Source organism: Salvelinus namaycush, chromosome 13, assembly GCF_016432855.1.
Source record: "Salvelinus namaycush isolate Seneca chromosome 13, SaNama_1.0, whole genome shotgun sequence".
Classification (NCBI taxonomy): Eukaryota; Metazoa; Chordata; class Actinopteri; order Salmoniformes; family Salmonidae; genus Salvelinus; species Salvelinus namaycush.
Genome location: NC_052319.1, coordinates 23864807 through 23888497, shown reverse-complemented (window position 1 = coordinate 23888497; position 23691 = coordinate 23864807). Strand labels below are relative to the sequence as shown.

Here is a 23691-nt window from a genome sequence, read left to right as displayed (position 1 = left end):
TTGCGGCAGAGGTTACTCTGGGTCTTCCATTCCTGTGGCGGTCCTCATGAAAGACAGTTTTATCATAGTGCTTGATGGTTTTTGCGACTACACTTGAAGAAACATTAAAAGTTCTTGAAATGTTCCGCATTGACTGACCTTCATGTCATAAAGTAATGATGGACTGTTGTTTCTCTTTGCTTATTTCAGCTGTTCTTGCCATAATATGGACTTGGTCTTTTACCAAATAGGGCTATCCTCTGTATACCACCCCTACCTTGTCACAACACAACTGATTGGCTCAAACACATTAAGAAGGAAAGAAATTCCACAAATTAACAAGGCACCCCTGTTAATTGAAATGCATTCCAGGTGACTACCTCCTGAAGCTGGTTGAGAGAATGCAAAGAGTGTGCAAAGCTGTCATCAAGGCAAAGGGTGGCTACTTTGAAGAATTATAATATATTGTATTTGTTTAACACTTTTTCTGTTACTACATGATTCCATATGTGTTATTTCATAGTTTTGATGTCTTCGCTATTATTCTACAATATAGAAAATATAAAAAAAATAAAGAAAAACTCTGGAATGAGTAGATGTGTCCAAACTTTTGACTGGTACTGTATATATCCATTGCTTCTTGAAGAATATAACTTATAAATGCCTCATGAGCTTAGTTCAACTGTCATAGACCACAAGGAACCCAAAATATACGCTTGTTTTTCTCCAATGTTTGTAAACATTGTAGATGTAAACAAAAACTGTATAGCCTCATATCAAAATTATTGTTTTAACCATGTTATCAAGGATGGTCAGTCCTTGCATCCCTTGCTCTGTCTATTATTCTGAGAGTCATTACATTTCTCCAGTCCCATCCCTCAGGTTTTTACCAAAACAGAGGCGGGGTGTACATTTTGTTATTGTTTCGTCTGTGGATTTTCCCTTTAAACAGCTGCATATTAGCAAGATATCAAAGTGTCACCAACAAAAAGGTAAACAATAGGCCTATAGCAAATGCAGCATATGGCATTCATTTTTCACATGTAAATAGCACTTTTCAGGTGCGCTCAAAGCATGCCATTCCATAAGGGCAGCATTTATTTTTCAACTCGAATCAATGAGCCCAATCAGTCCTCCATGACAACAAAATCATAAACAGAGTAGGGCTGGATAATAAGTCCTTAGTTTTGGGGTTATACTCAGGTAAAACAATTTAGCTAATCTATACTTCCATATTTCCAAGTCCTATTCTGGAAGATCAAGGGGTATAACATTTATTGGAATGACTGGAATTCTGATAGACTTTGGTTTTTAATGTAAAGATATAATTTAATTGTATTATTATATGTAGTAGAAAGCGATGGGTTAGAAGAAGACTACATAACCAACCCATAAAGTAAAATTTAACATCTATATATGACCAGCTATGTAAACTTTAACATTGATTTATCCTGCAATAGATGTCGTTCAATTGGTAACATACATTTTTGTCTTCTAAAAGTATGTAATCAGATTACGTTACTGAGTTTGGGTAATTTAAAAGTTACGTTACTGATTACAATTTTGGACAAGTAACTAGTAACGGATTACATAAAAAATATTAAAAAAATACCCAAACCTGAATATAGTGCATTCACATAGTAGTATCCATCTGACCAGTGACAATCTTATAGATGCATTTAGGTCACAGTTCAATATTCATCAATAACTGATTTAAAAAAAAATTGTGTTCAGCCAGGCCCAGAATTGTTTTTGGAATTTTGTTTCTGGTTCATGTGAATACAGATGTAAGATCTTAATTTGACCCTTTCTCACAGCAGGAACATATAATGTGAAAATGTAAATTATTGTGTGGATTATAATGAACGGATATTTTTATAGGGGTTGATATATTTTTAGTTAAGGTAAATCAAGTCTGATATTTTAATGTGGAAATTACAAACTTTAGAAGCATTTTTTTAACCTAGAATACACTACAAGTTTTCTGCAATAACAGGGTGATCAAATTAAGACCCTTCATCTGAAGCTTTGAGACGCAATGCCAAAACTCCTCATTACAGGCCGCTGTTCTAACAAGGATATTTTGACTTCACTTTCGGGTCAAAAGAACAGCCGAAAAAGAAATGGTAAAGCACATGAGATTTGAGTCAGATTCTCCTCCCCAATCTGTCCTTAATGACATGTACTCTTAGATTCTCCACCCAGCACAGCCAGAAGACGACTGGCCACCCCTCAGAGACTGGCTCCTCTCTAGGTTTCTTCCTCGGTTCCTACCTTTCTAGGGAGTTTTTCCTAGCCACCGTGCTTCTACATCTGCATTGCTTGCTGTTTGGGGTTTTAGGCTGGGTTTCTATATAGCACTTTGTGACATCTGCTGAAGTAAAAGGGGCTTCATAAATACATTTGATGATTTGGCTAGCACAGGGAAGAGCAGGGCAAGACAGGGGGAATGAAGGCAAGAAGATTCAACTCAAGGATTGTTTTTGGTTGTTTTGTTGCATTCTTTTGCCTATTGTGCTCTGGCCTCTTTACAAATTCCTAGACCATTAAGTTGCTGAGGTCTGATGGGTAATTAGTAGACACCAGAGCCCAGTTGAAAAGAGGGTGCACATGCTCCCTCAACCTTCCCCCCAGAATCACACACACAGGCACAGGAGGAGGCGGGGCCAATCCACCATCCATCATCTATACTTTATGGGGGCTAACAAATTGGTGCCAGAGGGTGTCGGCCGGTGGGGAGGTGGGGGACAGAAGAGGCACAGGGTGCTCAATCACAGCCCCCAAATAGACAGAGGGGCGAAGGCTACAGTAATGGGGACCCCTGAACCCCCACGCCCCCCTCCTACACTCCCTGGCCATTGTGCTCTCTGTCAGACCCAACAATGGTAACTTCCCCTCTCTCCCACTCTCCTCTCTTTCTCCCACTCTCTCACTTTCCCTCTATTTGCCTGTTGTCCTCACCCCTCCTCATCGCGCATCCCCTAATCCCCCTAACAGAGCCGTGGAGGCCAGGGATATTTGTTTAGGGAAAAGCCATTAAACTGTAATACAACAGGCTGGCTCCTGACTCTCCATCCAAAGCTAAGTGACTGACAAGAACAAGCAGTCAAAAGGAAACTGGCACTCTACCAAGGAGCAAGGCAAGGGGATTGGGGAGGGCGGGAAGAGCTAGAGAGAGGAAAAAGCGAGCGAGAGCATGAGAGAGAGAGAGAGAGAGAGAGGGAGATAGAGGGGGGACAGAGGGAGAGAATGAGCCAGAGAGAAAGAGTAGAGTTCAGTGAACACAGTGACAGCATGAGAGACTGTGCGAGTCTGAATGAACGAGAAAGAGAGAAAGGAGAAATAGGGAGAGAAAGAGAGCGCATAATTAAAGGGTTTTGTGAACAGAGCATGGGACAAGCTGTATCCAGCTGTTATTCTCTGCTTGTGTCTCATTCAAACAGGTCTGCAGCCCGAGCAAAAAGAGCCCCTGTATCAAACAATTAGCTTCCGCATTGACGATAGCATCCCAGCCTCCCGGGCGCCTGTCTTTGATTATAAAAAATGATTTTTTTCCCTCTGCTTTATGCCGGCCAATTATCGTCAGGTGCCCGCTCCCCTTGTTCAGTGGCCCTTTCAGACGGCATGCATTAATAGAGCGCTGGTTACAGAAGAGAAGGAGGAAACCACCTCATTCATCCCCTTTTAGTGAGCACAGATTTCACACCCAGAAAGACCAAACACAGAGCCGCCATGGCTCCATTTACTGAGCTGTCAGACAGAAGAGAGGGCTATCTGGTAGTGAGATATCAGTTATGGTCCACTGAGGCTTAGGGAACGGAACAGATGTAATGGTGGCGACATCTCTAAGGGGAACTATGAACTGTAGCTACCTCTCTATATCTCCTACAAACATACAGGTCAGGTCATAAGCCTAGTAAATACAAAAACTGCTGCAGCCAGCCAGTGTGTGTGTGTGTGTGTGTGTGTGTGTGTGTGTGTGTGTGTGAGAAAGGTGGTTATTTGGGGAGGGGGGGTCTGTGACCCCCAGTGGTGTAACAGGTGACTGGTCTAAGCTCAAAGGACTGGTGGTTGTGGGTGAGAGCCCCAGACACCTTGATCCCCAGCCGTCTCCCAGCTGCCCTTATGAAGCCCTCCACAACAAAGCTGCTTTGCCAACAAAGGTAACGCCACCGCACAGGACTCTGGGTAATGCCATGTCGTCGTGCAGTGAAAATTAAAGAGAAACAAAATAGGGGCTCATAAAATAGGAACTCATAAAATTACAGACCCCCAAAAATCTGTTGGTCTACCAAGTGTTCCATTGGAGGGATGCTGTTTGTCTGTCTGTTTGTGTTTGTTTTGTTGGAGGGAAAGCGGCAGTGACTGGGTGTATTGATACATCATCCAAAGTGTAATTAATAACTTCACCATGCTCAAAGGGATATTCAATGACTGTTTTTATTTTTACTCATCTACCAATAGGTGCCCTTCTTTGCGAGGCATTGGAAAACCTCCCTGGTCTTTGTGGTTGAATCTGTGTTTGAAATTCACTGTTCGACTGAGGGACCTTATAGACAATTGTATGTGTGGGGTACAGAGATGAATTAGTCATAAAAAAAACTATGTTAAACGCCATTATTGCACACAGATGGAGTCCATGGAACTTATTAAGCACATTTTTACTCCTGAACTTATTTAGGATTGCCATAACAAAGGGGGTTGAATACTTATTGACTCAAGACATTTAAACTTAAATAGAAGAAAATTGTAAAAAAAAATGGAAAATCATAATTCCACTTCGACCTTAAGGGGTATTGTGTGTAGGCCAGCGACTAAATACCTCAATTTAATCCATTTTAAATTCAGACCATAATATAACACAATTTGGAAAAAGTAAAGGGGTGTGAATACTTTCTGAAGGCACTGTAGATAGGATTGAGAGATACAAAGCCTATATTGCACCATCTGACAGTCATTAGCTAGCTACCCTCACGGGAGTATGCATCCAGTTAACAAGTAGGCCTCTTGAACACACTCATTAGCAGACTGAGATTGTGTAATGCATCTGTTTGCAGAGCACTACTGAAGTATGCTGTCTCTTTCTGTAGTAATATCAATAGATTTTCGAGTAATGACAGTGGTTACTCCTTGAGTCAATATAAAGCCACGGTTTTGATGGATTATGTTGTAAAAAATATTTCCATAAAGAGTAGAGATATGTAGATGAACCAGTGATGTGACAGATTATATTTTTGGAACTTTAGTGAAGAATGTGTCACTTTAGTGTCTGTGTAAAAATTTTTTTACGGGGGTTTATATTTTACACGTGTGCAAGTGTGTATTAACATGCATGTGTGAATTAGATTTTTTTAATTTAACCTTTGTTAGGGAAATGTGCTTTTAGCGATCCCAACTCCCCCCGAGAGACCCTGGGAGTGTGGGGTCACGGCCAGGGTCAGCCATTATCAACGGCGAACCTGGAGCAAGGGGTAAGTGTCTTGCTCAGACTGACTGTGTGTGTGTGTCTGTGTGGTAACAGGAGGAGGTCTCTACCTGCACACCTGAAGCTCTGGGTGGTCAGGCCCTTCTCCACAGCCAGGCAGGTGAGGATACTGAGGAAGCTGGTGGTGACTGACTGTCTCTTGGCCCTCTGGGCATCCCTCTGCTTCCTCTCCCTGGAGGGCTTGGTCCTCAGCAGCACCCCCGTCCCCATCGACACTGCACCTGGCTGGGCCTGGCTGGAGCCCTGACCCTCCTCCCCCTGGGGCCTCTGGGCCGCCACGGCCGTCAGCAGGGCCTCCATCCAGTCCTGGGCCTTGAGTTGGCTCTCAGCCCGCAGACGGAGCACCTCTCTGGGGAAGACTGCCTGGAAACGGGCGGCGCTGGCCCCCTCGACCTCGTCCCTCTGCACGACCAGGCAGGAGGCCAGCGGGTAGTGGAGGACAGGTTCGGACACGGGCCCCCGGCCCTCGGTTGGGAAGGCCTGCAGCGTGGAACGACTCAGCACGAAGGTGAAGGCCCTCCAGTTGTTGAGGTCAGTCTGCTGGTGGAGCAGACCCACCTTGAGGACATCAGCACAGTGCTTGGTGAACAGGGGCAGAGCCGTGGGCCGGGCTGGGGGGAGATGCGAGGTATGAGGGGTCAGGGCAGCCTCAGCAGGACCAATGGGGTCTGGTCTGGTGTCGAGACCTCCAGAGGAGATGGATGACGACGGGGATAAGACTGGAGGCGCCTCTGCCTGTTTGTGGGCGGGCCGGGCAGCTAATACTCTCTCCCAGATCTGCCTCCTCCAGTCTAGCGCCTCCCACTGGCAGGCGGCACGTAACTGCAGGCGGGTGGAGCTGTTGAAGATGAGGTCAGTGAGTGGTCTATTAAAACATGTTATGAGAGAAATAGCTTCAATTGCAACTCATGTTTATGTGATTGACCGTTGACTCAAACAATCTTTGATTTATTTTATTTAACCTTTATTTATCCAGGAAGTTCCGTTGAGGTTAGAAGACCTATTTTAGGAAGGACCCCTGGCAAGAGGTCTCCTAAGAGTTGAGCACCGTTATTTTACCTGTTGAAGAAGAGGGCCTGGAGGACTCGTCCGTCCTGTGGTGGCTGGGGTTGGCTAACCCCCTGGCAGTGGGACAGGGAGTAGGCGGTGCAGAGCTGGCGGTTACCACTGCTGTCTAGGCTGTAGAGACGCAGCTCACAGGGGGTCAGCTCTAGGTGGCAGATGCTCCAACGACCCTTCTGACCCTCACGATGCTCCACGGAGCCCTGCTTCACCACACTGCCGCTGCTGCTGTCCTTATGAGCTGGAACAAACACAACATAAATTCAGCAACAGGATCATCTGCAGAAAACACTATTTGATATACAGCAAAACACCAGTGGTGGAAAAAGTACCCAATTGTCATACTTCAGTAAAAGCAAAGATACCTTATTAGAAAATGACTAAAGTAAAAGTGAAAATCACCCAGGAAAATACTACTTGAGTAAAAGTCTAAAAGTATTTGGTTTTAAATATACTTAAGTATCAAAAGTAAAAGTATAAATCATTTCAAATTCCTTATATTAAGCAAACCAGGCGGCACCATTTTACAGATAGCCAGGGGCGCACTTCAAAACTTAGACATCTTTACAAACTAACAATTTGTGTTTATAGTGAGTCCGCCAGATCAGAGGCAGTAGGGATGACCAGGGATGTTCTCTTGGTAAGTGTGTCAATTTTACATTTTTCCTGTCCTGCTAGGCATTCAAAATGTAACGACTACTTTTAGGTGTCAAGGAAAATGTATGGATTAAAAAGTTAATTATTTTCTTTAATAATGTAATGAAGTAAAGTAAAAGTTGTCAAAAATATAAATTGTAAAGTACAGATAGCCAAAAAAACTACTTAAGTAGTACTTGAAAGTATTTTTACCCCACTGCTAAACACATAGGCTAGAACTACATTTATTAGGCCTTACTTGTTATATAGAACAATGTATAGCCTACTGGAAGAGGTTACATGTAGAAGCTAACTGCCTTAGAAAGATTCAGAGGGCAGACAAAAGAACAGCGACTATCTGATTGTAAATGGGTGCGGCGGAGTGGGGGGTGTTGCAGGCCCTTCCAATGGGCTATGCTGCCAGCCACACATGCTATTACCACTCACAGAATGTCTCTGCAGCAATTTCATCTTATTATCTGCTCATTGGATCAATAACACTGGTCTCCATTCAACAGTCAGCACTCAGCAGTGTGCTTGGCTAATATACCGCGTAGGACATTCATTCTCCCGTCATTAAGGACACATCTTCAAACCGCAGCCTAAAATTCTCAACTTATTAAACAACTCAAATGCGACACATTACTAAGTGCAGGGGCAAACTTCTAACTGCCTAGCCTATTCTGGGTCAGCTTGCTTAGCCAGCGTTTTCACTAAATGAATTAGGCTACCATGCAACTCCCACCATTTGAGGGCCACAAGTCTGATAGCACTTTTGACACGTTATTTATCGGAGCCAAACACAGATGCTCAGGTCTGAACGTGAGAGATTATATTTTGGTTTGTGATAGCAACTAGCACAGTTAGCTTTGAAAGTCCTTCCTGTGAGGTCAGCAGGAAGAAACAGCATTGTTACCCAGAACGCTGTGCAAACACAGAGAACCAGGAGAAACTCACTTATCTGGGGCACACCCTCTCTCTGCCCTTCCTCCCTCCATCCGTTTCTTTTACACACTCCTTTCTTTATCTCTTTTCCTTTCCATTCCTCCTTTTTGCATCTCATCTCTCAGCTTCCTGTTCAGTGGTCATGGTGGATTTTGACTTGTGCTGTGGCTGCACGTAGGGTGTAGAAGGGCAGACGTGTCTCCACCTACCAGTGGCCCAGGAGCATTGCTGAAGCCAAATAGCATTGCACGTAAATAGAAATGTCTGAGACATATAGGAGCCACTTTCCTTATCTGTAGTGCTCCAGCATACACTAGTTGTCATTGGAGCACAACTCGCAGCCTTGACGTATACTTGTTTTTATCCTTATCAGAAATTATGTTATACCAGGGTTAACAGGTGGGTGTAATCCTTGACCAATCAATGATAATAACTGATAATCAACTGACCAAAAAATAAAAAATATGACTGGAGTTCAGTTCAATGTATCTTGTACTATACTGTTATGTAGCCTACCTGCTGTTTCACTCCCCTTTAAAACCCAATAGGCTCTGACCCAACCTACTCCCTGTTCTCCTCTGTCAATCGAGGGTGGCAAAAGGCGGCTGTGGGTCTGTAGGCTAATTTGTCTACGTTTGTCAGACGGAGAGAGCAGATGCCAGAAGCCCGGAACAGACAACCAGACGGCCGGGCCAGTTGGCCGCTGTGCTTTGCCCTTCGGGAGCCCCTCAGGCAAAGGTTGGGGGTGCTAGGGGGCTCGCCTGTCCCCCTGGGCTTCAAAGGCTCCTGTGAGCACGTGGGTGCGGTGTAGGTCACTGTTCATTTCACGCTACAAAGGAGGCGAGGCGCACGGACATGACTCAATTAGTAGAGTCGCAGTCGGCGCTTTGCTTTGCTGGGCCTGGTCAACCAGCAGCATCCTAGCCCTACACGGCCCTACACTTCCACTGGATTGAACTGGCTGTCCTGGCCTGGCCCTGCATGGCCGTTAGTGCCACCTGATGCGATAGCATTGCTGAAACGTCACAGGGACTTAACATTAACGTGATGTGAATGGTCTGGCCCAGAGGCAGGTGAGGAGAGGACATCTTGTTATGAACTCATTGTTGGTGTCTGAGCCATCAGTTCATATTATACTCAACTCAAAACTGTGTGGTTTAGCTGTACCTTGTCCCTTAGTGATAGTATAATAGATTCACTAGATGAACTCGGCTAGCCTAATAAGATGGGAAAATACTTCTAGAAACGAGGCTAAATGTGGTTCAAATGGGCAATGGTCCCTTTCCTTCCTTCTTTCTTGACTACTGAGGTAAACGAAGGTGGTGGTTGGGTGTCCCATCCATCTTACTGCACAAAAACACTGACAGACAAGGTGTCACTTTGAGTCTTGCACTTGCATGCTAAAATACTCCTTAGGGACCAATAAATATGTAAATGCAGCCAGGAGCCTGATTGAGATTCAGCCTCCGCTCGACAGTCGCCACGCTCGGTGGAGTGTGGAGCAGAATTAAGAGGTGAGACACACACACACACTGTTCAATTACTACACCACCGCTTGTGTGCCGTGACATCATGCTCCGGTAACACTGTGAGACATGAACAAGCTAACGTTACGCCACGCAGCCTTGGGCCCCAACAGCCTGAAATCAAAACTGACATTCTGTAAAACCACCAACACGTAGCTAACGCTTGCCTCAGTCCTGCAGCTAAAACGCTGAAATAGGATATCAGTCCATCCAGAGCTGTAATCACACTAAAGCAGCTGCCTTAAGGCTTACATGGGGACGTGACAATAAACACTGTACATGGGCTAGGGTGTAATTTGGGGGGGGGGGGTTGTACCAGGAATAGGGAGTACCGGTTAGGCTGCCAAAGTCCAGACAGAATTGCTAGAGCAGTCACTCTTACTGTAATGACTGACTGCCACACCCAGACAGACCAAGGACAGCCAATCACAACAGAACAAGTGCCATTTTATAACTTTGGCCTTTAGAGACGAGATGTTTTACCAATGGACCCCCTGGTGAATCCTGGACACCATAACCAGGACAGACAGACTCAAAGAGAACAGAAAGGAATAATGTGTTTCCAGTAAGGAAAACATCCCAAACATACATATATATTATTAGTGTTCTATTTAATTCGCTGGTTCCTAGTTAAAACGAACAAAAATATAAAACGCAACATGCATACATTTCTAAGATTTTACTGAGTTACAGTTCATATAAGGAAATCAGTCAATTGAAATAAATTCAGTAGGCCCTAATCTATGGACTTAACGTGACTGGGAATACAGATATGCATCTGTTGGTCACATCATTGATACCTTTAAAAAAAAGTAGGGGCATGGAACAGCAAACCAGTCAGTATCTTGTGTAACCATCATTTGCCTCATGCAGCTCGACACATCTCCTTCACATAGAGCTGATCAGGCTGTTGATTGTGGCCTGTGGAATGTTGTCCCACTTCTCTTCAATGGCTGTGCAAAGTTGCTGGTTATTGGTGGGAACTGAAACACGCTGTTGTACACGTCAATCCAGAGCATCCCAAACATGCTCAATGGGTGACATGTCTGGTGAGTATGCAGGCCATGGAAGAACTGGGATATTTTCAGCTTCCAGGAATTGTGTGCAGATCCTTGCAACATGGGACTGTGCATTATCATGCTTAAACATGAGGTGATGGTGGCGGATGAATGGCAAGACAATGGGCCTCAGGATCTTGTCACGGTATCTCTGTGCATTCAAATTGCCATTGATAAAATGCTATTTTTTCCCATTGTCCGTAGCTTATGCTTGCCCATACCATAACTCCACCACCACCATGGGGCACTATGTTCACAACGTTGACATCAGCAAACCGCTCGCCCACACGAAGCCATCCACACTGTCTGCCATCTGCCCTGTACAATTGAAACCTGGGATTCATCCATGAAGAGCACACTTCTCCAGCGTGCCAGTCAGTGGAGGCTCCTCAGAGGAGGAAGGGGAGGACCATCCTCCTCAGTGAAATTTCATAAAAATAAAAATTGTGAAACACTAAAAAAGTTTTCCTTTTTAGATACAACTATACAAAATATATATGTCACCAAATAATTGATTAAAACACACTGTTTTTTAATGGTCTATAGTAACTTCAACTGCACTCTCTGGGGTAGCATCATGGTGTAGCCGGAGAACAGCTAGCTTCTGTCTTCCTCTGGATACATTGACTTCAATACAAAACCTAGGAGGCTCAAAGGCCTTACCCCCTTCCATAGACATACATGGTAATTATGACCACTTCTGGAGGACAACCTCAAACCAATTAAAACCTTTGCAGTATGAACTGACATGTTGTCCATCCAATCATAGGATTAGGACCAGAGAACGAACCTGGTGTTTTGTATTGGGGTTGTGCCGCAAAGCATTATGGTGGGTTCTATGTATTGAGAAGCTTGGTGGATGCCAACCGCTGTTAAACCTCATCAAAGAAGATGAAGAGAAGCTTGGTGACATTATTGGATAGATGAAGTGATAGTTGAACTTTTTGGTTATTATTCCATTCAAATTAGTTCCTTCAAATTACAGGAGATGGGGTGAGATTATACATTGTTTTCTTGGTTTTAGAACTTTATTTTTGTGTCCAGTTTGCAAGGCAAATTGAAATAAATTGTACTAACTTCAGTAGCAAGTAGCCGTAGCTAGCTAGCTATCTACCAGCTCCAGTGTGCCGTTTTTGCCGCCAACTATGGAACGCCGTTTGGGTGTTTGCTATGGATATTGCTGGCCTTGCCTGCTTTTTGGAAAGTCTGTGCCTTGGGCGAAAGAGGGTACAAAGACCTGAAGAACATTAATCGTTCAGCTAAACGGCAAAACAAAAGCAAGGTGCATATAAATGGCCACATCAGATTCAAGCTTCTGGGGAAAAGCTGCATCGATCATGACAAAGGTTTGCGTATTCAAACTGCGCAACACAACGATAAAGTAAGAAGGAACAGGAATGTTCTCAAGCGGCTTATCAACACCACTGCGTTTTGGGGCATTGGCTTTTCAAGAATTGGCTTTTAAAAGGACACGACGAGAGGGAAAGTTCCGCTAACAAGTGCAACTACAATGAACTTGCAGTGGTAATTGCACGTTACGATGCTTTACTTGCTGAACACATGGAACGTTCTGTCTTTTCTAGGATGTCAAATCAATTCAGAATTATTTGATAGCTTCCATCGCATCATCCATTAAAAGTTAGATTAAAGAAAGAGGTGGACGCTGCGTATTTTTTCGCACGCGCTCAAGTACATTTTCCACTTTCTTCCGGTATTTATTTAGAAATATAACTCAATCAATCCGGACAGACCCAAGCAAAAACTTATTACACAAATGTTTTATGGGTTGAAAACGAGACTATTTCTTCAGTCTGATCAACAGTAGGCTAGTAATAAGAGCAGCTGCATACAGCCTACGTGCGCTGTCCATTTGGTCAGGGTAACTAAGGAGAAAATGTGAATGTGATCCAATTTGGTTTATATTCAAAATGTGGCTGGCTAGGCTGCCTATTCGTTTTCAATCCCAAATTGTTAACTGGAATTAATCAATCAACATAATAGTGATGACAGATGTGAGTATTTTTTTTTTTTTACAAGGCCTACAGTTACATAGAACTGCAAGCAAGCTCAGCCCTGTGAGTGCTATTGTCTATCAGTTGTTGTCTCTGTCTGGGTAGAGTTTGCTCATCTAGTCTAACTATAATTCATATGACCAAGTATAATGTTGCTGCAGTTGGACAGGGTTTTCACCCCCCCCAGGGGCCAGGATTTTTTTTTAAACCATGTGACCTGATTAGGAAAAACTGGTCCCATCATAGCTCTTACATTTTTACAACAGATTAATCACTGTCACACCTTATAGGGTCTCAAGTTTTCCTGGTTAGGTTAACAGATAAGGAAAAACTCTGGGCCCCAGGGGGTAAAAATTGCCCCGCCACTCTGGAACCTATGGAGCCACCAGTCTGCTTGCAGTTGTCAGTTATGTGGATGACCAGGGCATTATTCAGGAATGTTTCTTGGGCAACTTTGATGTGTCAAGTGGGTGAGATGCGCAGTCTGTGTTTAACTTAATGGAGAAACTTGCTGTTCAAACCTATGGTGCAGCTGTAATGGAATGTACAGTTGAAGTCGGAAGTTTACATACACTTAAGTTGGAGTCATTAAAACTCGTTTTTCAACCACTCCACAAATTTCTTGTGAACAAACTATAGTTTTGGCAAGTCGGTTAGGACATCTACTTTGTGCATGATGCAAATAATTTTTCCAACAAATGTTTACAGACAGATTCTTTCACTGTATAGCCATTCCAGTGGGTCAGAAATGTACATACACTAAGTTGACTGTGCCTTTAAACAGCTTGGAAAATTCCATAAAATTATGTCATGGCTTTAGAAGCTTCTGATTGACTCAAATTATGTCAATTAGCCTATTGGAGGTGTACCCATGGATGTATTTCAAGGCCTACCTTCAAACTCAGTGCATCTTTGCTTGACATCATGGGAAAATCAAAATAAATCAGCCAAGATTCAGAAAAAAAATTGTAGCCCTCCACAAGTCTGGTTCATCCTTGGGAGCAATTTCCAAATGCCTGAAGGTACCACGTTCATCTGTACAAACAATAGTACGCAAGTATAAACACCATGGGACCACGCAGCCGTCATACTCAGGAAGGAGACTCGTTCGTCTCCTAGAGATGAACGTACTTTGGTGTGAAAAGTGCAAATCAATCCCAGAACAACAGTCCTATATTGACATAACCTGAAAGACCGCTCAGCAAGGAAGAAGCCACTGCTCCAAAACCGCCATAAAAAAGCCAGACTACGGTTTGCAACTGCACATGGGGACATAGATCGTACTTTTTGGAGAAATGTCCTCTGGTCTGATGAAACAAAAATAGAACTGTTTGGCCATAATGACCATCGTTATGTTTGGAGGAAAAAGGGGGATGCTTACAAGCCAAAGAACACCATCCCAACCGTGAAGCACGGGGGTGGCAGCATCATGTTGTGGGGGTGCTTTGCTGCAGGAGTGACTGGTGCACTTCACAAAATAGATGGCTTCATGAGGAAGAAAAATTATGTGGATATATTGAAGCAACATCTCAAGACATCAGTCAGGAAGTTAAAGCTTGGTCGCAAATGGGTCTTCCAAATGGACAATGACCCCAAGCATACTTCCAAAGTTGTGGCAAAATGGCTTAAGGACAACAGTCAAGGTATTGGAGTGGCCATCACAAAGCCCTGACCTCAATCCTATAGAAAATGTGTGCGAGCAAGGAGGCCTAAAAACCTGACTCAGCTACACCAGCTCAGTCAGGAGGAATGGGCCAAAATTCACCCAACTTATTGTGGGAAGCTTGTGGAAGGCTACCTGAAACGTTTTACCCAAGTTAAACAATTTAAAGGCAGTACTACCAAATACTAATTGAGTTTATGTAAACTTCTGACCCACTGGGAATGTGATGAAAGAAATAAAAGCTGAAATAAATCATTCTCTACTATTATTCTGACATTTCACATTCTTAAAATAAAGTGGTGATCCTAACTGACCTAAGACAGGGAATTTTTACAAGGATTAAATGTCAGGAATTGTGAAAAACGGAGTTTAAATGTATTTGGCTAAGGTGTATGTAAACTTCCGACTTCAACTGTATCTGCTATTTGTATTTCCAACTAAGTCCTCTCCTGTTCCCTGATTAAGAGGTGATGACCACTCCACACTACTACCATTGTCAACTCTGTCCTGACATGAACTGAAGCCACGTCTCATGTGCCCGCTCATCAACTGGCACATTGAACATTTCCTCTCCAATCACTGAGTAACCCTATCAATTCTTTCTCTCTCATTACTGTATATAGTCAATCACATACACAATTACACATTGATTTTACTTGCTTGGACAAACTCATTCTTAACTCTTTAGTCTAACTGTGTGGTGTGCTTTGTTATTGTTTGTCTTCCCAGTCAATCCCTGAAGTTAAGCCTCTGTTACCTCAACTCCTGCCTCATACCCTCATTCAATCACTGCTGTGATCCCTTCCCAACACTAATTAGCCCTCTCATTCCCATTCCCAATAATAAAGACATTTATAGTACAATATTAAATGCTTTAGGTTAAAATAATTACTTTGATGATTTTTGAAACACACTTTGACGTCTGTGCGTCCCGTGCCTGTACTGTAGGTCTCCCATCCTCCTCAATTTTTCAAGTCACCAGCCTCCACTGGTGCCAGTGGCTATCGAAGGTGAGCATTTGCCCTCTGAAGTCGGTTACGACCGTCTGCGGTTGAGGCCAGTTGGACGTACTGCCAAATTCTCTAAAATGATGTTGGAGTCGGCTTATGGTAGAGAAATTAATGTTCCATTCTCTGGCAACAGCTCTGGTGGACATTCCTGCAGTCAGCATGCCAATTGCACTCTCCCTCAAAACTTGAGGCATCTGTAGCGTTGTGTGACAAAACTGCACATTTTAGAGTGGCCTTTTATTGTCCCCAGCACAATGTGCATCTGTGTAATGATCATGCTGTTTAATCAGCTTCTTGATATGCCACACTTGTCAGGTGGATGGATTATCTTTGCAAAGGAAAAATGCTCACTAACAGAGAAGTAAACAAATTGGTGCACAACATTTTAGAGAAATAAGCTTTTTGTGCATATGGACATTTTCTGGATTTTTTTTTTATTTCAGCTCATGAAACATGGGACCGACACGTTGCATTTATATTTTTGTTCCGTGTTGATGAAAAGCCAACAGAACAGAGATTCATTAGATGAGGTTAACCAATTGAAAGACCAATTAACAGCTAATAAAGCTAGGCTATACATTAAAATCCCAGAAGTACATGTCTGGTCTAATGTCTTAAACAAAAATATAAAACCTTAACGAGTAGATTGGTAAATTAAGTAAAATCCCTACAGCACTATAACACTGACAGCTGAAGGTCGCTGTAAAGCCCACTCTCTCACTGGCTAGCTTCTGGCCATGCTGAAATCAACAGATCCATCAGCATTAGTGTGTGAGTGTTGCTGCTGAGGAAATCAGTAAATATCACCCCACAGGGACTCTGCAGGAGTACGTGGGCTGGGGTCTTTATGAGGGAACGTTTACCGCTGGCAGTGGGAAAGGGAGGAAGCATTCTTGCATGCCAGTGGCACCAAAGCCTCCTTTCCCTGTTGCATCTAATGTGACAACAACTGCAGTGGATCCCCATTTTATTCACATTATTCAAGATGGTGGGGATTTCATGGTTTTCTCTTATCAATTAAACAGTTCTGCTTAGGTTTGTTCTAAGAAGAGACAGCCTGGGCCTCCCGAGTGGTGCAGTGGTCTAAGGCACTGCATCGCAGTGCTAGCTGTGTCACTAGAGATCCTGGTTTGAGTCCAGACTCTGTTGCAGCCGGCCGCGACCGGGAGACCCATGGGGTGGCACACAATTGCCCTATCGTCGTCCGGGTTAGGCCGGCAGGGATATTCTTGTCCCATCGCGTACTAGCGACTCCTGTGGCGGGCCGGGTGTAATGCACGCTGACACTCACCAGGTGTACGGTGTTTCCTCCGACACATTGGTGCGGCTGGCTTCCGGGTTAAGCGGGCATTGTGTCAAGAAACAGTGCGGCTTGGTTGGGTTGTGTTTCGGAGGACGCACGGCTCTCGACCTTCGCATCTCCCGAGTACGTACGGGAGTTGCAGCGATGGGGCAAGATTATAATTGGATACCACGAAATTGGGGAGAAAAAGGGGGTAAAAGTGCACCTAGGGGCCTACCTACACAGTACACACATAATCAAATGTCATGGAAATATGTTGTACAGGACAAGCGAGAATACAATTAGGCCTACATAAATGCATTGCCAACTATAATGACTGGCAAACAGCAGTATCTGTTCGGATGCTAAGTGCTGTTGAATGCAGCCCATGATTTTACTATCCTCTTGTGAAGCCTAACTATCCATCCCTCTTCCCTGCCTAGAGCCAACTAATGTCTTTTCAGTCGTATGCTAATCCCTCCTAATATGAGGGATAATTGGGCCTCTCTCTTTCTCCTCATTTGAGTACATTTGGTGACAGAATTACATATTATGGTCTCTCCCTAAACAAATACAAACAAGCAGACTAAACAACATGCATCAGGGAGGTTCGAATTATTCACCACATTATCTATCCTGTTGCCTAGTCACTTTACCCCTACCTATACAGTACCAGTCAAATGTTTGGTCACACCTACTCATTCCAGTTTTTTTTTTAAATTTTATTTTTTACATTGTATAATAGTGAAAACATCAAAACTATGAAATAACATATGGAATCATGTAGTAAACAAAAGTGTTAAATCTAAATATTTTATATTTGAGATTCTTCTAGTAGCCACCGTTTGCCTTGATGACAGCTTTGCACACTCTTGCCATTCTATCAACCAGCTTCACCTAGAATGCTTTCTAACAGTCTTGAAGGAGTTCCCACATATGCTAAGCTCTTGTTGGCTGCTTATCCTTCACTCTGCGGTCAAACTCATCCCAAACCATCTCAATTGGCTTGAGGTCGGGTGATTGTGGAGGCCAGGTCATCTGATGCAACACCCCATCACTCTCCTTCTTGGTCAAATAGCCCTTACACAGCACAGCCCTTCCATCATTGTCCTGTTGAAAAAAAAATTATAGTCCCACTAAGCCCAAACCAGATGGAATGGCATATCGCTGCAGAATGCTGTGGTAGCCATGCTGGTTAAGTGTGCCTTGAATTCTAAATAAATCACAGACCGTGTCACCAGCAAAGCACCATCCCACCTCCTCCTCCATGCTTCACGGTGGGAACCACAGATGCGGAGATCACCTACTCTGCATCACAAAGACACAGCGGTTGGACTCATCAGACCAAAGGACAGATTTCCACCGGTCTAATGTCCATTGCTCATTTCTTGGCCCAAGCAAGTCTCCATCCCTCTGGTGTCCTTTAGTAGTGGTTTCTTTGCAGTAATTTGAACACGAAGGCCTTATTCACACAGTCTCCTCTGAACAGTTGATGTTGAGATGTGTCTGTTACTTGAACTCTGAAGTAACTATTTGGGCTGCAATTTCTGAGTCTGGTAACTCTAATGAACATATCCTCTGCGGCAGAGGTTACTCTGTGTCTTCCTTTCCTGTGGCGGTCCTCATGAGAGCCAGTTCCATCATAGCGCTTGATGGTTTTTGCGACTGCACTTGAAGAAACTTTAAAAGTTCTTGAAATTTTCCGGATTGACTGACCTTCATGTCTTAAAGTAATGATGGACTGTCATTTCTCTTTGCTTATTTGAGCTGTTCCTGCCATAATATGGACTTGGTCTTTTACCAAATAGGGCTATCCTCTGTATACCACCCCTACCTTGTCACAACACAACTGACTGGCTCAAACGCATTAAGAAGGAAAGAAATTCCACAAATTAACTTTTAACTAGGCACACCTGTTAATTGAAATGAATTCCAGGTGACTTCCTCATGAAGCTGGTAGAGAGACTGCCAAGAGTGTGCAAAGCTGTCATCGAGCAAAAAAGGGTGGCTACTTTGAAGAAACTCAAATATATTTAAATTTGTTTCACACTTTGTCTTCACTATTATTCTACAATGTAGAAAATAGTAAAAATGAAGAACCTTGGAATGAGTAGGTGTGTCCAAACTTGACTGGTACTGTATGTACAGTACATACTGTAGCTACCTCAATTACCTCATACCCCTAAACCGACTGGTACTCTCTGTATTTAGCCATGTTATTTTCTACTCCCTACATATAGCCATGTTATTTTTACTAATTATTCACTGTGCATTTATTCCTCATCACTTTCTATTTTGTTATATATCTTTAACTCTGCATTGTTGGAAATGGACCCGCAAGTAAGCATTTCACTGTTAGTCTACACCTGTTGTCTATGAAGCATGTGACAAATAACATTTGATTTATTTGATCCTGAGTGGCCATTGCTGTGTTCCAGAAGAATACAATACTGGCTGCTGCATGCAGTACAGCTGTGTCATAGCCTAGGCCTATTTGTTTTCTCTAGGACGCTGAAATTATCTTAATTTAGACAAAAGTGGAAACTAGTCCTAACCTTAATCTAGTCTCTGACACAGCAAGGAAAAGTACATGTCATTATAGCATAAGCCTATTTATCACATTTTTAATAGAATTAAAGCTCAGACACTAGCATTGATTTGAGTATCAACTAGGGCTGTGAAGGTCTTGGAATTTGAGGTTGCGGTAATTGGCCAGGGCAATGTACACGGTCACTGACATAATCGTGGGGGGGGGGGGGGGTTGGCGTATTATAGGAATAAGAGTCTATAAACATGCATTGTATAAAAGAAAGTCCACTCATCAAGTGGCATAGCCTATAGGCTAGCGCTTCTACACCCCCGCGCATCTAACGTTAGCGGTTTAGCTGCTGGATCATCAAATGACCGTTGGAAAGAGGAGATGTTGACAGTTTAATAGACAGACTTAGTTAGCAAAACAATTGCTTATAATTGTTAGCTAATAATACTGCTAATAGGTCAAGTTTATCTATATGAAAATATATTTATTAAAAACGTTTTTCAAAAAACTTTATGTAGGCCTATTTTTAAATGGTTTTGACAGTTATTTTATTTTCATGACTGTCTTCCTCCATAACCATCACACGGTTATTCAATTACCGTCACAGCCCTATTATTAACCAATAATACATAAGCTGTGTGTCCTTATCAGCTAACCAAAGAAGGACATACTCTTCCTTCCTTACCTTCTTCTCTCTGGTCGTTGAGAGCAATGTTCTTCAGCATGTTCTTGTCCACAGCAGGCAGGCCATTAGTGTTGTCTGTGTAGGACGGCCGGTAGTTGACATCAGAACGTGAGCGGTTGTGGCCTTTCTTAAAGGCAGTGTTGGAGGAGTTAGAGGTGGTGTTGTTGGTATCCTTGGTGTGGGCAGCCAGGTCGTTGGTGGAACGAGCACGACTCCTTTTCCCCTGCCTCAGAGCCAGCACACTGAAGGCAGAGGGCTGGTCAGCCCAGGCCACGTTACGGGGGGACACCTCAGTCCCCTGCTCCCTGGCCAGCAGGCCCCAAACCCCGCTTGAGCTCAGCTTCCCCAGGGCTGCAGACATCTCCTGCAGCTTGGGGTGGTGTTGCCTGGGATGCCGGAACCCATCCCCACCCTGGCAGTGGCTTTGGCCTCCACCCCCATCCAGGCAGTGTAGGAAGTCCTCAGTGGCCTCCAGGGCAGGACTAATGTCCTCCACCTCCAGCCCTTCCATGGTGCTCCTGGGGTGGGTCCCTCCGAGAGGCTGTTAGGGCAGGCGGGGTGGTCCTCTATGGGGCGGGATGGTCCTCTATGGGGTGGGGTGGTCCTCTATGGGGCAGGGTGGCTCTGGAACTTGCAGCCGGAGCATATGCCGTCTGAGCCCCAGAGGGAGGCAGTCTGAGCGGATGGTGTTCCTCGAGGGCAGGAAGCTCCTTCCAGGACAACAATCCCTCTTTAACACAGCTCTGTTAATCAACTAGCTAGAGGCGGACGATCCTATTGAGTTAATGCTAGAGATTGGCACAGTAAGAGGAGTAGGTCTGGCCTTTGCCAGAAATTCTCATGGCACAGTTTTGGGTGGCACTGTTTTTCTTACACAGGCCGATACACACACACACTTGAAGAACTGTGGTGCTGTGTGTTTGTGTGTGAGAGAGAGAGCTTTCACATGAATCCACATATGGATGTGTGTAACAAAGAAGAATGCTCCTCCTCCACATTGGGTGATGATGTCAATATGAAGATTCACTGTCATGGAAAAGAAGGAACAAAAAAAAGGAAGCATGTCAGGGTTGATTATTGGACAGTAAGAAACACAGAACAGGGTCAACATCAGTTAGGTTTAGCACTGAACGAGGCTTAGCAAGCTTCACATTTCCCATTATAATAGAACATGCACATTATCCTGACAGATAGCCTAAAAATAGTTAAACACTCACTACCAACAATCTTAACTCATTGTAAATCAATCTGAACCTACCCTCAATCATCAGCTAAAAAGGGTCTCAAATGGACGTCTCCTCAAAGTCAGACTCATCATCAGACGCTCCCTCAAATGTTCGGATCATCCCAGGATGAGGGAGTAAATGGAATAGTCTAACACACAGCCAACCTGTGCCTCAGGCATGGACCAACCTGGTTGGAGCGGGGTTCCCTTTCATCTGCCCAGCCAGTTTAGCCTCTCACTGTCAGGGTTTGTTGTTATTTTTCTCTTCCTCCCCGATGCAACCTCTGACTCCTCATCCATATCTCTCTCTCTCTCTCTCTCTCTCTCTCTCTCTCTCTCTCTCACTGACAGGCCCATCGATTTTCCCTGCCCCCCTCCCTTGCCCCTTCTGGCTCAGGGTCTTTCACTTTCTTCCAGTAATGAATTATTTAGAGGGCATTACATCACCATTAGCCAATCGCTGGACGGCATACAGTCAGTACTTCACTTAGAAAGGGTGATGTGGAGGAAGGGGGTGATGGTGGGGAGGTGGATGGATCAGAGAGCAGGCAGGCCAGATGAGGCTGTGCTTAGGAATGTTATCTCCGTGACAACAACCCTGGCCAGAGGCTGGGGCAGGTTGTGACTCCAGCTTCAGCAGCTATCGGACTCATCAATCTCTCTTCAGCAATGATGAATCTAATGAAACACTATGTCAACATGGCTATGTACTGTATGCTCATAGCAAACTAACATCCAGGCAATCATCCTGCACTAAAGAGTACGCCCAACACCAGGAAAACATATTCAACCATCCCCAAGAGCAAACGGTAAAAAGGAAAACACAAATCATGACATTTGACATGAGTGACCTTGACTCAAAAAGGCTTGGTTGCATGTGATGTGTTAAGTGCATGACTGTCTGAGGCTAGCAGCACCCCCAGCAGCTGAGTCACGACTGTGTCCTCACCTTCCCAGCAGAACACCCTGTGTGACACAGAAGCACACAGTGCCTCCTCACTGACTTTTTATATCCCTCTCACACAGCAGCACACAGCAGGCATTGCATCCCCCCTTAGGGTATCAAGCATAAGCATTTCGCTACACTCGCAATAACATCTGCTAACCATGTGTATGTGACCAATACATTTTGATTTAGGTCAGTAGCTGATTTAGGTCAGTAGCTAGCATCAGTGTGTCTGTCTGTAAGCATGAACATATAGTCTATAGCTAGAGAGACTATGCACTTCTTTATTTTATATATGAATTTGAAATGGTGGTAACGTTAACTAGCTAACAGAGAAAGTGTCTCTAGTGTAGGTAGCAATTCCTTGATCAATACAAGGGGAAAGCGCAGTCAAGACAGGTGTCTTTCTTAGAACTTCAGTCGACTAGTTGTCATCAACGCAAGTATTACAGTTTTACATAAGGTTAGACATCCTGACCAGCTGCATCCTGGTTGAGTGGTTCACTGACATAAATCTAGTTAGCAAGCCCCAAATTAGCACAGAATATTAGACCACTTCCAACATTCGTCATTGAAACAATAATTAGCTAACTTGTAGTTTGCCTAACGGTACCAATCTAGATAAACGACTCAGCTAGCTAGCAGGTGTGAACGTCCATCCTCTACTGTAACTAGCTAACTTAGCAAGCTAGCTAACGTTAGCTAGCCTCCATCCTTGAACAATGTCATTTTGATAGCAGGGGTAAAACCATCTACACGCGCAAATATTTATCAATATTTGTTAATATTGTATTTCAAAAACAACATAAAGCTAGCTAAATACCCACATGTACGGTTCCGAGAAAAAACAAATATATAAATCGTGACTCACCTGAATCTGTTTACAAATATGTAATTTTCTGGTCCGTCAGCGAAAACGTTCACCGGATGGAACTGATAGTTCCGTCATTAAATGTTCCGTCTCAATTCTGCCGGGGGAGTTATTGCATGGTCTTACAATTTGTGTGAGTTTGCCATGCATTCCCCCAGATCAGGTCAGAAGAATTACTGTACAGAGTTGTACATTCTTCAATATCATGCATAGTAATGAATTATTGTATAAGTAATAATGTAATAGTATGGTAATATTAACATGATAATGCTGGTGTTACAATAATCTCAACATTAATCGAAAGAACCTAAGTGTGTAATAATAATGGACAACCTTTTGGTGAGTTGCTAAACCTTTCAGTTACTGCCTCATCCTGTATCCCTCTGTCTCAATCACCCCTTTTGTTATTATATATATATTTTTTTACCATTTATTGTATTTTTTAATTCACACAAATTAACCTACAGTTGCTTCAAGACCAGTACAATACCAATCTAATGACTAAGGCAGGTGACAGCAGCGGGGGGGAACATTTCAAACTGAAAGTCCTCCTACAGAGGTCATAAAGACATTTCTCTAATGACGAATCTGAGTGGAGGGGTGGAGGAAAGAGAACAGAGCATATTTTTTCCTAATAGGGCAGAGCTAACGGTCCTTGAAGCTACCCAGCGTCCATTGTGCTTGCCCCACAGAAAGAGAAACATTATTCAAGTCTCATTCAGGCCAGAGAGAGAAACACAGTAATTATCGTGGGCTCTCTGGCTAAA

At 43.7% G+C, this 23691-nt stretch overlaps 1 protein-coding gene across 1 annotated transcript in view; it reads right to left on the bottom strand.

Annotated features, from left to right (window-relative positions):
• LOC120058349 (pleckstrin homology domain-containing family M member 3-like) overlaps window positions 1-22971 on the bottom strand; it is a 46056-nt gene extending 23085 nt beyond the window's left edge. The window contains exons 1-4 of the mRNA XM_039006950.1: window positions 22925-22971; window positions 19883-20908; window positions 6524-6767; window positions 5515-6302 (exon numbers count right to left, since the gene is read on the bottom strand). Of these exons, the coding sequence (XP_038862878.1) occupies window positions 5515-6302; window positions 6524-6767; window positions 19883-20393 (1543 nt within the window). The 5' untranslated portion in view covers window positions 20394-20908; window positions 22925-22971. The remainder of the gene's footprint in view (window positions 1-5514; window positions 6303-6523; window positions 6768-19882; window positions 20909-22924) is intronic.
• Window positions 22972-23691: the final 720 nt, after the last annotated feature.